General features: G+C 35.3%; 2 protein-coding genes across 6 annotated transcripts in view; one reads left to right on the forward strand and one right to left on the reverse strand.

The window, feature by feature from the left end:
- The window catches only part of PIGF (phosphatidylinositol glycan anchor biosynthesis class F), a 34,927-nt gene extending 27,511 nt beyond the window's left edge, over window positions 1–7,416 (forward strand). For all 4 annotated transcript variants that reach the window (XM_081265445.1, XM_081265444.1, XM_081265443.1 and 1 more), the window contains one exon: window positions 7,105–7,416. In XM_081265445.1, the coding sequence (XP_081121571.1) occupies window positions 7,105–7,190 (86 nt within the window). In that variant the 3' untranslated portion in view covers window positions 7,191–7,416. The remainder of the gene's footprint in view (window positions 1–7,104) is intronic.
- The window catches only part of RHOQ (ras homolog family member Q), a 32,915-nt gene continuing 23,660 nt past the window's right edge, over window positions 7,298–16,552 (reverse strand). Inside the window, exons 3-5 of one of the 2 annotated variants that reach the window (XM_081265449.1) lie at window positions 9,862–10,026; window positions 9,475–9,570; window positions 7,298–7,769 (exon numbers count right to left, since the gene is read on the reverse strand). In XM_081265449.1, the coding sequence (XP_081121575.1) occupies window positions 7,614–7,769; window positions 9,475–9,570; window positions 9,862–10,026 (417 nt within the window). In that variant the 3' untranslated portion in view covers window positions 7,298–7,613. The remainder of the gene's footprint in view (window positions 7,770–9,474; window positions 9,571–9,861; window positions 10,027–16,552) is intronic. The other variant, XM_081265450.1, reaches the window with a different exon arrangement.

The following is a 16,552-nucleotide window of genomic DNA, read 5'->3' on the forward strand; positions in this document are numbered from 1 at the left end:
CCACAAATAATTTTTCCTAAATCTGTCTTTGTCATAGAGTGGACAGATCAGTAGATTTATAACTAGAAAAATGTAGCCAAGTGAGCAGATTCATCCATACATGTATTTCTCCATCAGAGAGGCAACAGCATTTTCTTGAGCTTTATTAGTTCAAGACCAAATTCCAAGGAAAATATAAATGATTGTTTAAAGCCAGTATAAAGTCAACAGGCTTTGAAAGACGAATGCTATCACTCATGCAAAATCAAGTTTGTGGTAAGCACAATAAACAAACACCCATATTGAAAAGTGGCATGTGAGATTTAGAACTAGCTGCCTGGGTTTTGTCTTCCTTTATCAGAAAAGAAAGTAGGTAACCCTAATGGTTGGGTTGTCCTAAATGTTTTGAGGTATGCTCATCAGCTGACAGGTCTTTCCCTTGTTATTTGTAATGGTATATAACCCACTCCCCCACACAATTGTAAGTACTTTATTATATTGGAGCACATATTGTTAAGAATTTATATTAAAATTTACTCTAAATTAAATGCTTTAATATTAATTTTCACCTTAATTGCTTGGATTATAGATCAATAAATAATTTTTAATTTTGAGTGAACGAAATCATTAATATGAGACTTTAAAAATTATACAATGCTGAGAACAGTGGCACCTGCCTTTATTTGTAGGTGCTAAGGAAGCTGAGACAAGAGGAGCTCTTGAATTCAGGAGTTCAAAGCCAGCCTGGGCAATTAGCAAAATAAGAGAAAGAGCACAAATGTCTACAAGTATTTAGTTTAAGCCCCATATTAATACTTAATTTTGCTTCTTAAAACTTATGGAAAATGAGCTGGGTTTGGTGGTGCCCTGTCTCAAAAAAAAAAAGACAAATGTTTGAAAAATTATAACTGTTTAAAAAAATATTTTTTAGTTGTAGATGGACACAATACCTTTATATTATTTATTTTTATGTGGTGCTCAGAATCAAACCCAGGGTCTTGGACATCCTAGGTGAGCACTCTATCCCTGAGCCATAACCCCAGCTCCTGAAAAATAACTTTTTAATCCTAATGGTTGAGTTGTCCTAAATGTTTGAGAAAAAAAATATAACTTTTATAAAAAGTGATAAAAAGAGCAGGGAATTTCTCTATTTTTGAAATGAAGCTTCAGATGGTTAACATACTGCTAGTATGTTGTATAGCTGAGAATTTTATTTTGTAAGCCTTATATTCCTGAGACAGTTAATGTGAATAATGGTATGTATTAAAGATGATTACATAAAAGGGTAAGGGAATAGTTCCTACCATACAATATAACATTACTCGTGAACTATTTTATTTCTTTAGACTGAGGGTTCTACTTATTAGCTAGCTGTGTCAGTTACCTAAGAAATATGTGTTCATGAAAGTTCAATTTCTTTGAGTTATAATATACAGGATAATAGTGGCACATGGTACTTTACATTTTTCATGACACATTGCAGAATATTCATCTAATAAAACAGTCTACATTTTAAGTACAATAGGTAATACTACATCTGTTTTGTAGATTGGGAAACTAAGTCTCACAATAAGTGATCTGGCCAAGGTCATATGGCTGAACTGGCCCTGAAACTCAGGAACACATTAAACTAATTTCAAAAATATTATCATTTCATAATTTCAAATAATCATCATTATAGGAAACCTGTGTCAGCTTATATCTGCCACAGTCAATAATGATATACCAAAGCACTGCTATGTAGAGGATCAAAAGTTGTGGATATCACAAGTTTTAAAATCTGTTTGGGGCCTGGGGTTGTAGCTCAGAGAGAGAGTGCAGGTAGAGCACTCCTGGGTTCACTCCTAGCACATGTGAGGACTGGGTTTGATCCTCAGTGCCACATAAAAATAAATACATAAAATAAAGGTATTGTGTCCATCCACAACTAAAAAAAAATTTTAAATCTGTTTGGTTTCTTCTTAAATCATGCAGTTTCATGACTTAAAATTCTGAAACCCAAAGGTAAAGGGTCACTATTAATAAAAATACTTGTACTTGTTATGGTAGAATGATGTAGAGTACAAGGATTCTTAACCAAGAGTCCTTAGATGAGCTTTGGAGGTCTGTGAACCCCTGAAAATACATGCAAATTTATTATCTGAGAATTATATTTGGCAAGTGAGAATCAAGAATTCTGGTAAGTGTAATTATAAAAAGTATTTTTAAAGTACTTATAGGAGCAATTCTAGAGGTTGTATATTTGGGGAAGGATGCTACTCTGGATTGTGGTGGCAATTTAAATGTGCCTATTAGGAATAAGAAGTAAAAGATTATGATAAATTAGAGTTCAGATGTACTGGTCACTTGTGCTATATGCCAGATACAGTTATAATTATGGTTATAGAATGCATATGCATTACCTCATTTCATCATTATAGCAACTTTGAGGTAAGTTTTATGGCAGTCCTCATTTTTCAGATAAGGAAACCAATGCACAAAAAGGTGAGATGACTTGCCCCAGGTCACATATTTAGTAAACACCAAAACTCAAATCCACTGTCTGGTACGAAATCAGTGTTCTTAACCACTGTTCTGTACTACTTAGAATATGCTTTGAGGAATATTAAAAAGTGCATAGATATGTGGTGCATTTTCCTTTCCTAAAGTGTAAGCAGAAAGTTCTGTAGCAATGTCTGATCAAAAGAGAAGTATGGCCAGGCCTGGTGGCACATGCCTATAATCCCAGCTATTGGGACACTGAAGCAGGAGAACGGCAAGTTCAGGGCTTGCCTGGTCAACTGAGCGAGACCCTGTCTCAAATAAATGAAAAGGGGTGAGGATGTAGCTCAGTGGTAGAGCACTCCTGGGTTCAATCTCCAGCACCACAAACACAAAAGAAAAAAACCCCACAAAACAATAACAAAACAAGCAGTATGGTCTTCAGGTAGAAATACACTTTTATAATTTTGAAGTGTTTTTCAATAAGTGATAAAACTGATTTGTATAAAACAGAGAAAACAAATAGATATTTTATGTATTATGATGTTTTTTAGCTTAGGAAGGAAAATTATTTCTAAGAGAAAAAAGCTTATTACTAGTACTGTGTACTCAGACCCTATTCTATGGAATATAAGACCTTTATTACTGTTGATTATTTTAAGAGAACACTGGACTTTTTTTGGCTTAAGTGATGAAAAATACATAAGGAGTCATTTGATTTAGAGATCAAACCCCCAAGGTGACTTATGGCAGTCTTCACTTTGCAGGTGAGAAAAACCAAAGCACAGAAAGGTTAGATGGGAAGGACAATAATGGTGCCCCAGGCACAAATTTTTTTTTCATATGATCTAGCCACTTACCTTTTTAAATAGGTTTTTCTTTTTAATGGCAATTTTAATAATTATAACCAATTGTATTGTATTATATTTTGTTATGTAATATGAATTATTTCTTCTATATAGTGATTAAAACATTTTAAATTAAAGTGGATAAAATAATTGTCACTTCAATGGCTAGCACCTGTGAATGACTTCCTTTACCTGAATGTCTATTCTCAGTTTCCTACTTTCCTTAAACAAAACAAAATAATTATATACAGCCATCTTAGATTACCATAATTTGGAGAAATATTTGTACTTATGCAGTTGAACTGTTTGATACCATGTTTTGTTTTGTTTAATTCCTATTTATGGCATAAACAGTATTAAACAAAAACATCTGTATATAAGACAATGACATAATTTTAAATAGCAAACTTTAAGATCTAATTATTAAAATACATAATCAAACCAACATGATTTATGTTACTGTGAATTATATTGCCATGATGTAGTTTTTAAAATTTTAAAGCAATGATAAGCAGGAAGAAATTTCTCAGGAGTGTTTACTAGTAGGCAACTTCCCTCAGCTACCTCTTTTCCCATTCCCTATCATGGTCTACAAAAAACAGGAAAATTGCCCTTAGATAAGAAAAAGACTACTTATTTCAGGAAAGTCACCCAGGTTCTCTTGTAAGTACAAAGCCTGCTCTATCACTTGCTGTCTTAAAAGCCAGTGCACATTTTAATTTGCAGATGGCATTGATTTCTTGAGATTGACATAACACAGAAACACAAGTGTTCCAAGCCTTAACCCCTCATTAGACAAAACTTTCTAACCAACATGATTTCATTTTTGGCATTCCATTAGAGGTGAAGTATGGCAGCTATTGAAAGAATGTAGCTGAATGTGTATGTATGTGTTTGAGAACAAAGAGCCATACTGAAATTACAAAGTGACTAAAATAGAATTTAGTAACCCAAATTGGAATTTGGCTGGAATTCATGAGGAATTATTATTCTTTATACACTCTGACAGTGAGATTTTTTAACTGAGGGCAGGTGCTCACACTTTGCCAATGATGAGCAGTCCTACAGCAGAGCAAAGAGGGGAAACAGTATTTTTCTAAATGTTTTCTTAGGGTATTAAATAAAAACTACTAAGGTAAGAAGTTCAGTGCTTTACATAGAGAGTAAACTATACAGATAATTTTATTTGTAACCCCATGTGTTAAGAAGGGACACTGTAAAGTAACAATCAATTAGAAAGCGACAGTCAACAAACCAGCATTTAATTTGGTATTTAAAATTAATAATTAAAAATCAAATGGAGCAGTGCTTAAAGTAACTAAGATAATTCATGACAAACACCATTAATTCAAGCTCTAATTATTGGAAATATGATAATTCGACATGGGTAACTTAAATGTACCAGTAGAGATAGAATAAGGGCATATGTTAGCAAAGTATTAAATAAGTTTTCAGGGAGCCTCTAAAATTATCTTTAAGAACCTTAAAACTAGTTCTCTATATGCAAAAACTGATTAACACAAATTTCTTTGAAGTTCTTTCATACATGACCTTATTTGAAGCAATGCATTTGCAAAATTCATGTCAAAATATTTTTTAATTATTTCCCAGATCACTAGTTTGAATAGTCACTCCAGAGATTTGTCTCAATTTCTATTGAAAACCTACGCTTTAATGAAGACATGCTTCTGAAAATAAGGCAATTTTTCTACAATCTGCTTATGAATAGAAAACAAATCTTTGGTTTTTAGTTAAAGTGACAGGAAGGGCTTTGCAAAAAGAAATACTAAATAACCAAAACAATTAAAAAGCTCTTAATAAGCAATGGGAAACTCCAACCCCATCAAGGTCAATAGAGTACCTAAGGCACCTCAGGTGCGGATGATTCAGTCATCTCTGTTTAGAGTTCTAATAATCTATATACATGATTCTGACCATCTGGAGAATGTGAAGTGAAAAGGTGATGTCCAACAAAGATTACTGTGAATTAGAAAGAAGAGAATGATAAGAACTGATAAATGGGAGAGACACTGGAGATCATCTGTTCTACTTCCCATATTTATAATAAGATGAGGAAACTGAGGCCCAGTCAAGAAACAGGTGACACACCAGCTTGCATTTCCAGATTCCTAATCCATTTCTCTTAGGGAAGAATATATTCTAGATTTTAACTTTCAATGCCAAGTAAACCAAGTGTGAATGGTTTCAGAGATGTAAATTTGGAAAAAAAAAATCTCCATCAAATCCCCAAAGGCAACTTGGAAGTGTATAATACTTTACTGTCTTAATTCCTCTATACCATGTGTCTAGCAACTTAACTAATATGTTAATTGATTTATACAATCCCTTTTGATTCTAACTAAAAGGATGAAAATTAAATGAGAAAATTACAGAATATTCCATTCAATACATAAGGCCATGACAATGTGAACCACTATTTCTTGTAAGAAAGAAGACATCCAATCAATACCCAATTCCACGAGAAAACACCTGTTATCCAATAGACTCTCCACTCTTCAAAGAAGAAGATGATGCTTATATTTTAAAAAATCTCTACAAAGCTCACATACAAGACAGTACATTCTAGATTTGTGACTGATATGAGCATTTAAGGCTGTAAATTTCAAGTATAAATGTTTATAGTGTTCCATTACCCAATCGGTGCGCTAGACAGAGCTTTAAGCATAAATCCTGGAAGTTAACAGAAACCCACCAAAGACAAAGAAAGCATAGTTTAGGCAACAGCAAGTTTAAATGTAGGAAAGGCCAGGGGAAAAATTATAGATTAGATTATGCTTCTCTAAACTGCATTAGGTGGTTCGTGCTGAAGCTGTGTCTAACACTACTGTCGGTTGCATGGCATTTGGAGTAAGGCAGATCCATAGCAGACCAAACAAGGAAGTTGAATTAGGTAACAATCAGTTAATAAGATGGTTCACCTCTACCACAGTTCTCTGGCCTGTTTCCACAGACAAGATTAGAAATGGCTCCAGTACACCAAGCTTTACAGATGAAAATGAAGATTTGTTTCCAACTGTTTTTTTTTTTTTTTTTTTTTTTTTTTTTTTTTAAGCAGAGCCTTTCACCTAGGGACTAAAACATATTGGCTGCAGATTAAACAAGTCAACATTATTTACTACTGGCTTAATGTTATATTGTGAAATGTAATACAGCTGGAGAAAGTGAGTATTTGGAAGCCAGTACTATTTTGTTTAATTTACACTCTAGGTGTGTACATAAAAGCTGTGGTTTATAACTTTTGCTATGGTTCCAATATCTATATCTGAAAGGTGATATCAATTTTATTGTGGAATCAGCTGCTCTATTATAAATTCCATGTAACATGCTTAGATTCTAGGTCTTTCCTCTTTAATACAATTTACTTCCTTGGGGTTTGGTCAGCATACATACTTCTTATTTCATTTGATGTATACAGCCAATGTGGGAATTTTAAAAAAATTACCAGCTAGTTCAGAGAGCTAAATTGAGTCCAGGATTATGGCAAAGTCTGATCCAAAATTTTAATTTGTAATTTCAGCATGTTTCTCATGCAGTTTGGGGAGCATCAAACTAAATCTACAATTGTCAAAAGCCTTGTTACAGTTTAATGCACATTAACTAAAATGTGTACATTTTTAGTGTCATGATAATGCAGTTATGACCTTATTACACTTTTGGCATTCTTTAAGAAAGCACATTAAGCTTTAATATAGAAATATTTAGGTTACACTTAACTTGTGCTCAAGTAATAATAAAACATTTGTTCTTTTTTGATCTCATACATTTTTTTCCTCAGGTTTGGCCCATCTCCTGTACGCTTGGAGCGACCTTTGGCTACGTGGCTGGCCTTGTTATTTCACCACTCTGGATATACTGGAATAGAAAGCAACTTACATACAAGAACAATTAATTAGAGCAAAGGGAGAAGATATTTCTTTGTGCAGATTCCACAGGGCTGTGCAGAAATGTGTGTGGTCAAAGCCAAGCAGTTCCATTTACAGCACTGTTTTTTTTAATGTAGTTTCAACATGATGTGATTGTAGCTTTTTAAACTATGAAACCCCTGAGAGATTGTACCTTCTAGTTGAAATAAAGTATTTATAATAGACTGTGGCTTCAGATGCTGTTTGCTGCTTCTTAGACCTTTAAGAAACATTCTTAATGAACTTGATAGAATTCTGAGGACAGTTGTTTTTTTCTTTCAAGTTTTAAACTGCTTCATTATCTATGAGAAGTCTGATAAGCTGTACCATTTCACACACTTTCTGAGAGAAATTGAGTTTCCTTGGCCACTGAAGATGTGTCTCACGTAATCAAACAACAGTTTATACATCTTGATCCTATTCTTTTTTTAACCGTGTGTTTCTTTGGAGTTAAAATGGCTATGATAGCCTCATCGAAAACAGTCTTCAGTCCCTTCTGGGTTAAAGCTGAACATTCCACATAGCAGCATGCTCCTATCTGGGAAGGAGAAAAACACATTACAAATATATAAAATTGTATTACATGCAATTGGTATGACACATCTCATTATAAAGAAAATTGTAAAATATAGCTATGCAACAAGAATGATAAACTCATTATCCATATTTATAATACCAAGAGGTAGCCATACTAGTGTATGTCCTTCCAGATGTTCTTTATGAAAAATTCTTTCATTTATCAAATATTTATGGTTACCTACTATGTGTCAAACACTGTTTGGGTGCTAGAGATACTTCAGTGAACTGAACCAAAAAGCAACGGTGCTCTGCTGTGTGGCACCTACATCTTCCATGGAGTAGAGGCAGACAAAGAAAGGAAAATAGAGCAGATGGTGGTAAATGCAGAAAAAACAGAGTGAGGGAGGTGGGAGTGCTGAGGATGGCAGTGGTTGGGGAAGGTTCTCAACAGGCCAAGTTTGAGCAGTGAGGCCTACCAAGAGAGACAGCTTCAGAGAGATGGGCCACAGACACAAAGACTGAGTTGGAAGCAGGCTTGGAGCACTTCAGAACAGTGAGGGAGCCAGAGTAGCAGCAGACCGCATCAGGGAGTGTAAGAGATTCGATTGTAAGAACTTGCATCTGACTCCTAAATGAATTTGAACATTCCTATCTTAAGGGTAATCTGCATTTTTTGGTGAATTTTCTATCAATGTCCTTAGCCTGTTTTTCTATAGGGATATATTTACTTTTCTGATGAATTCACTTTATACAAGGGGTTCCTATATACTAAAGAAAGTTAATGAATTTTTCTGCTACATACATCAAGTTTGCTGTGTGACTTTTAATTTCTGGTATTTGATATAGTATTAAATTTTTATGTAGCTAAATCATCAATAACTTAATTTATTACTTTTATCTTTGTGGTATTTAGAAATTCTTTCTTCCCCCATGTGTACGAAATTGAATATAAGGAATTCCTAAAATGATTTGTTAGTGACACCATTTACATTTTTTCTTTGAGAAAAAATTGTCCCCCAGAAAGTTTTCCTGCTTTCTTTTGCCTCCTAATAGTACATTTTCAAAGGCCTTATTAGATTCTGTTTCCACAGAAGTCCTATTAAAGTCATAATATTTAAAAAATAGAATCCAATAATGGTAGGACTGACTGGAAAAAAAAAGCAAACCTAGCTTCAGGATGAGGAAGAATGTAAGTTAAAAGGCTTATGTATGTGATATATTTTTTAGAAATCGGGACATAATTTTATGATTGTAGCCACAGATTTAAATTGGCTTTCTCTGTCACTCTACCACCTAACTCCAGAGTCTTAACTGGAAACAGTCTGATCTGGCACAGTTCAGATGTTTAAGTAATTATCAGGGGCTTGAAGTCTCAGCACCGGCTTCTGATGCCTCTTCCTGTGTGCCTTTTAAAGAAAATACTATAGGCAGGGTAGCATAGGTAGAAGAGCCTTTTCCCTGAAGTCAGGCTCTGGAGTGAAACCTGACTCTGCCACTACTGCTGTGGGGCCTTGGGCAAATTCCCTGCCATCTCCAAGCCTCTGCTTTCTCTTTACAACAGGGGGAACAGTCAAACCTGGCTCGCTGAGTTGGCACAAGGGATAAACGAGATCATGCATGTCAATCAATCAGCAGAGGAACCAGCATACTGTAAATGCCAGTTAAGAGTTAGCTTTTACTATGATCTTTACAGTTATTTCTAAATTCTGCAAATATTCCATTACCTCTTTTGCTAGTTTCTGTCCTTGTTCCACACATATAGGTTTTTCTTTCATATCATTCAGTCTTGCTAAAGTTTTGGGGTCATCTCGGAGATCAATCTAGTTAAGAAAAATCAATAATGTCCCACAATATTACAAGTCTTTAAAGAGAAATCAATGCATATAGTCCTATTTGATCCCCCTATACCCCCCCAAAAAAATCAATCAATCAATAAAAGAATTGGACTTTTAAAAACTACCAATATAATTGTTTTCATTTGGCACTAATTTTTCCAAAAATAAGAAATGGCTTATTAACTTGCAACTGAGATAAACACACATATATTATTTGGAAACCTTGGACTATTTGAGAGCAACCCCCAAACATTGGTAAAATCAAAGGAGACATACCTGAGTTCCTATTAATAAAAAGGGTACATTTGGTGCATATTCCTTAAGTTCTGGTACCCATTCCTCTTTCACATTTTGAAATGAGGCTGGGTTTACCACAGAGAAGCATATGAGGAAGACATCAGTCATTGGATAAGATAAAGGCCTCAGACGATCATAGTCTTCCTAAGGAGAAGAAAGACAAAACTCACTGTTCACATTTACATGTCTACAGTCCACAATGAGATGTATATTAGGTCCTATGGCCAAGGAAGCAAGTCAGGCGTACTCCATAGATGCAATGTATGGCATTCTACATAAAGCAAGATAGTTCCACTTGTTTTTGTTATTTCTCTTTTTTTAAATTATTTTTTATATATTTATTTTTTAATTGTAGTTGGACACAATACCTTTACTTTATTTATTTATTTTTACGTGGTGCTGAGGATCAAACCCAGGGCCTCACAAGTGCTAGGTGAGGAGTACTCTACCGCTGGGCCACAACTCCAGCCCTTTTTAATTCTTTTATTATATTTTTTGGGTTTTTTTTTAATGTTGTTTCTCTTTTTGAAGTCCTGAAAACCAGTGGGGTAATATTATGAGAGTATCATTAAAAGATTCAATGAAAAAAGAAAATTCATTTTGATTACTAAAGTTGTCACTGGGAACCTTTTTAACTGGAAAGTCTGCATAGAGAATTGAGGAGAACTAGACACTACATATCATAATTTAATAACAAACATATCCTGAATATTTACTTATATGTCAAGTACTGATCAATAGGGTCTTTCATAGATTACTTAATCCTTGTAACAACTGTATAACACAAGCCTTATTTATTTTTTATCCTTTTGTATAAGTGGAGACACAGAAGGTAAGTAATTTGTTTTAATGATATACAGCCATAAGTAAAGGAACTTGGATTCAAACCCTAGCAGGTTTGACTCCAGAGCCTCATCTTATCTATACACCTCCAATAAGACCTGCAATTTTAGCTTTCTATGTAGTTTTCATAAAATTGTGTGTGTGTGTGTGTGTGTAAGAGAATTTAAAGAGAAATATACACTGTAAATCCTAAAAGCCTCCCTTTTCTCCCCAACTTTCATAACCTTTCCTAATTTTTTTCATGTATATCCATCCAATTCTTTTTCTAAGCATATATATATATATATATATATATATATATATATATATATATATATATATATATATACCTGCAACTATATATGTTCAGTCATCTGGACATAAACTAGATCACGCAGCACATGTTATACATATCTCCCTTGCTGAGTCTACCTTGGAGATCTCTCCAAACAGACCCCCCTGGACCATCACATTGTTTTAAACTGTTGCTGCTTAGTTATCTTTTTGGAAGGATTTTTAGTCTCTGTCATAAAAGGCAGTGAATGTCCCATTTTGCACAAACTGTTCTGTGTGGCACAAAATTCTGCTTTTACATTCTAGTGAGGGAACAGAATCAGAATTCCACTTTTTTCATTGGTAGACTCACATCTGGTTTCAAGGAAACTTTTTGGCCTAGGACACCTGCCCTCTTAAATGACCTACTTAAGTACAAAACACCACAAACATAAAACTAAGAGAACATTAAAATATCTTCCACTCAGTGTTTAGCAGTACTATTTCCTTCATAGGACAGTTTTTATTTCATATTATCATCTGATAATTCTTACTATAATTTTCAACTCAAGCATACAATAATCCCCGAGTATCTGTGGGAGACTGTTTCCAGGCCCCTGATGATCAAATGTTCACGTTCCTTAAACAAAATAGCATAGTATTTGCATATAATCTCCACAATCCTCCCATATACTTTAAATGATCTCTAGATTGCTTATAATACCCAGTACAATTCATACACTGTGCAAATCATTGTTATACTGTACTGCTTAGGGAATAAAGACAGGGGAAAACGTCTGCATATGTGCAGTACAGATTCTTTTACCCGCAAATATTTTCAATCCTCTGTTGGTTGAATCTGCAGACATGAAACCTATAGATATGGGGGGCTAACTATTCATCTTAAACTCTATGTTTTTATTGCAAAGGTTTATGCCTATATCCTGGAGTCGTGGGTACTGAAACATTTCTCAGGTGATGGCTATCTTATGACAATGGAGAAATGCCCTCCCCAAGCTTCTACACCCTTTATTTTTTTTTAAGAGAGAGAGAGAGAGAGAGAGAGAGAGAGAGAGAGAGAGAGAATTTTTTTAATATTTATTTTTTAGTTTTCAGCGGACACAACATCTTTGTTTGTATGTGGTGCTGAGGATCGAACCCGGGCCGCACGCATGCCAGGTGAGCGCACTACCGCTTGAGCCACATCCCCAGCCCCCACCCTTTATTTTTAAAGTGAAGGTCTCTAGTTGGTTTTCACTAAAGCTGTTCCCTGGTGTTAAGGCATTATTAATGAAGAGATCAAGTAGAATGGGTATGGGACACATCACACCTCAGTCAGTTATTATGAAAGAACTAATATCAAAAAACATAACATGTTTTAAACTCCAAGTTTATGATCAGGTGTAATGAATATATTTTTTACATGCTACTGCCTATTTCAAACTACAAATCCATAAAAGAATCAAAAAGAACAGAATTTAGTCTCAGCATCCTACCCAGCAATCCTGTGATTGGCCTGGTCCTAGAATGGGATGTTCTCATTAAACATCACTCCTTGTCCATTTTTAGATTTCCAATTTTCACAGAAACAGAAATGGGGGTACTATTCCATAGGATTGTGAGGGAATCAATGAAATAATACAACTTTATAAAGCACTCAGCATCTCCCATGGCATATGAAAGAATCTGTTAATGCTTTAACACAAATTATTTACCCAATGGCAAGCTGACTCTCCCATTCCTCTGCAAATCCACACAGGGTTCCAGGAGTTCCATGCCTTCCCAGCTTTGTATCTCCCTCCAACCCCAGAAGAAACTCCTTTACTGAGAAATAAAAATTTTTACCTTCCCAACAAAACACACAAACTAAGGTCTCTTGAAGACAGTATAATTTTCAGATTAATAAAAAGAGAATGATATAGATTGACTGTACTAATTAGTCATTTTGGAATTCAACAGCTTTAAGATGACCTAAAACATATCCAAGGAAGATTCACATTTTTCAAGAATGCCAAATTATGTGCTGGGGCTGTAGCTCAGTGGCAGAGTGCTTGCCTAGCATGTGTGAGACACTGGATTCGATCCTTAGCACCACACAAAATAAATAAAATAAAGGCACTCTCTATCTACAACTACAAAATTTTTTTTAAAAGAATCCAAATTAGGTTTTTAATGAAATTTTTACTTTTGAAGCAAGTTTACCTCACGAGGGAAACAGAATTGGGCACTCTCTTCTCTAGGAGGCTAGGACAAGAAACTTCAAAAAGCTAAATTCAAAGTTCCCTAGGAATTAATACTTAATAATATTAATCCAAATATTCCACAGAACATAGGTATATTACATTAATTCCTCTCCAAACCACAATGAACCCTGATTTTCCTGGCTGAGAAATATGTGGGCACAAAGGGGGAAGGCAATTAGGCCAACCATTTCCAGGGATCTGCTAATTTGCAGATTTGTTAAAATAATTAAATGTGAAGAACTGGGGTTATAAACAAAACCAAAAACACATTTAGAATTCTTTTGAAAGAAACGTTACTTCCTAAGTCTGATCTACCTAAACGAACTCCTTCTGCCTGTCACCTCCAGCTAAATAACTGGCAGTTATTATAGGAATAAAACCTTTCTGCTTCTATCTAGCCTGAGTAATTAGAAGTCTAATAATACACAGCAAATTTAAAAAATAAATTATCCCCTGTGCATACTGTACCAGCATCATAGAAAGTTATTTCTACTCACTGCTCCATATCTTGAGTGAACTTAATGTGGAATGTCAGATTTGGAAATAAATAGGTGGAAGCTTATAGAATCATTTTGAGCTATGTATTTTAAATCTGATAACACAAAAAGATTTAAAATGGAGGAACTGCCCTGACTTTTTAAATGACTACTTATCAAAGTCATAACTTCTCCCGACAACTCTCCAGTGTCGTCCTAATTAACAAACCAATTAGATATTTTAGTTCTAATTTAAAAAGTAGGTATTTAAACATTTAACTGGAACATTCTTAGGAGTACAGAAAAGAATATTAAAGACAACTGTCTGACATCGAAACCATTTTTCAAAAAATAGTGTGGTCACTGTGTTTACTGGCCACTTAGTTAATTCTTTAGCTTCTTTCTTCTTTAAGTAGCAGAGGTATGAGTTCCGGTAGCTCAGTGATGAGGCTCTGCAATATTGTCAAGAATCCTCCATCTGTGACGATAACAACCATAACCCTTAAAAATATCACACACCACCAGACAAAAATCACAGACAAGGAACCAAAGAAATGCACTCTGAGAGGAAATAAAAAGATCTCCAGGAACAACGGGGAAACACAGCAGATGCCCATGAATCATGACCCCTATTTACGAATGGCTAGCCAGCAGGGCCCATGAGTGTGTTTATGCCCAATTCATGAGGATTTGAGCATTCCCTCCTACTTTGCTGGTCTTTGTTTAAAATCCATGTTTCAGGTTGTGAATGTCTATTTAAAATACCCATCTAGAAGGTACATTTAATATAAACTCATTCACGCTGGACAAGCTAGCCTTGGTTGTGCTTTGTTAGCTGGTGTGCTACCATACATGGGCCACTTGAAAGTAATCAATAAGGATTTATTGGAAGATAAGACTTGATACACACAGATAAGACAAAACTGCACACTTTGGAGCTTATAGTTTAGTTGGGAATTCAAGACACAAACAACAGGAGAGACAAAGGTGGAGGTGGGAGAAGGTGAACAGATAAATGCTTAATCTGACAATCATTTATTAAGCCACTACTATGTGCCCAGAATGGTGCTATATTCACCAGGGACATGAAGGAAGGGCAAGATTCAAATATCTAATTTGAAAAACACTTTGCAAACATTTATAAAGCTTTTTCATAAGATATCTGTTAAAAATAAAGCAAGGAGCTCCAGTGAGCAACAGTACCCACAATTGCTTATACACCTCTTCAGGGCTTTGCAGACCACAAAACCAAAGCCTAGAAGAAACTGCAAGCTGCTATGGAAGGACACCTTAAGATTAGTACCATCAAGGAAGAATTCGGATTGGTGGGGAGATATACTCAAGTGTGTAACAGTCTTTGCTCTTAGGAAGTTCATGGTAAGAGAGGAAAACGTGAACACGTATTACAAGTTAGAATGTGGTACATGCCAAAAGTGGTAGTTAGGGCCCCCAAGAAAAGACTTCTTCAAGAGGCATTTGAGTTGGGCCTTGCAGAATGGAGAGGATTAGAACATATACAATCAGTGTGTCCTTGGGTAAGACCCTTCTTTCTTGGAGCCTTTGTTTCTCTGCTTATAAAGTGGAAAGATGTCACTGACAAATGCTCTGAAAACCGGAAGGTTCTATAAGAATGTATTATACTCCCAAATAACCCAGCATGTCGATTTAAGAAACAGTCATCAATCACAACCTCTGAAAGTCTTCCTCTGTATTTTATCCAAGTCTTTGCAATGACCCAGCATGAGAAAAAGTAGGACCACAATTAAGTAACTCTTTCATAGGCAAGCCCAGCCTTCCAGAGTCTAAAAAGGCTGCTGGCTACTTTCAGAGACAATATAAAATGTCCGACAACTAAATAAGAATACCCTGACAACTGGTGGCTTTGTGGTGTATGAATAGTAGCAACTCTGTCATTTCTAAGGCATACAGTAGAAATCGACCTCTAAAACATCTGTTTCCAGTGAGAAGCCCAAAATAGGTATCAAGCCACAGCTCTTGAAACACCTCAGCCTCAAAGGGGATACGTGTTGAAACAAGTTCCTGAAGATGGAAAGTGTCTGGTCTAATTCAATGTTAAAGACATTTCTATAGTAATCGGTGGTAATGGTACTCAGTGAGACCTCGTTCCCTTGGTGTAGTCATTTTGCCACTTTTCAGTTCATTTTATATTCACCTATGGGAAATGAAAACATCACTTTTTAACCTCCTTAAAAATAACTCTAGGGCTGGGACTATATCTAAGTGGCAGAGTGCTTGCCCACCGTGGGCAAGGCCCTGGGCTTGATCCCAACACCTCAAAACAACAGCAAAAATCTGTTTTGCAAAGAAGCTGAGTTGAGTCCCTTTGGGAACCGTTTTGATAAGTTTGGTTCAGAGCTCATCACTAACAAATGTATTGACTTTGTCTATGACCTCGTACTCCCTCCCACTACTGTTGGACCAAAGAACATTTGGATATGAAAAATAATTTTTTTAAAGTGCTATAAATTCCTAAGAGGTAACTATTTTTCAAAATTTTTCATTTATCTGGTCTTTTTTCTTCTTTTTCTTTTTAATCTTCATTTTGGTTGAGAAATGGTATTTATGTCACAAGCCTGATTAGCTCTTAGTAAAAGAATTCTCAAAATTTTAAGGTTTAGCTTCTAACTTTCAGCAACTGTCCTCTTCACATTATTCTTAATGTCAGTCTCCTCGTTAATGTTCCAATTCTTTAGGAGTTGGGGACCCAGATGGTGGGCTGTTTCGGTGCCTACCTTCCTTTCAGCTACTTGACTGATCATAACTCCTGTCTAGGTTAGTCTGAGAAAAAGGAGAGGAAATGTACATCTGATGGGGCAGGAAGACAACCAGGGAGGG

This window comes from Spermophilus citellus, assembly GCF_964194105.1.
Source record: "Spermophilus citellus genome assembly, chromosome: 13".
NCBI classification, from domain to species: Eukaryota; Metazoa; Chordata; class Mammalia; order Rodentia; family Sciuridae; genus Spermophilus; species Spermophilus citellus.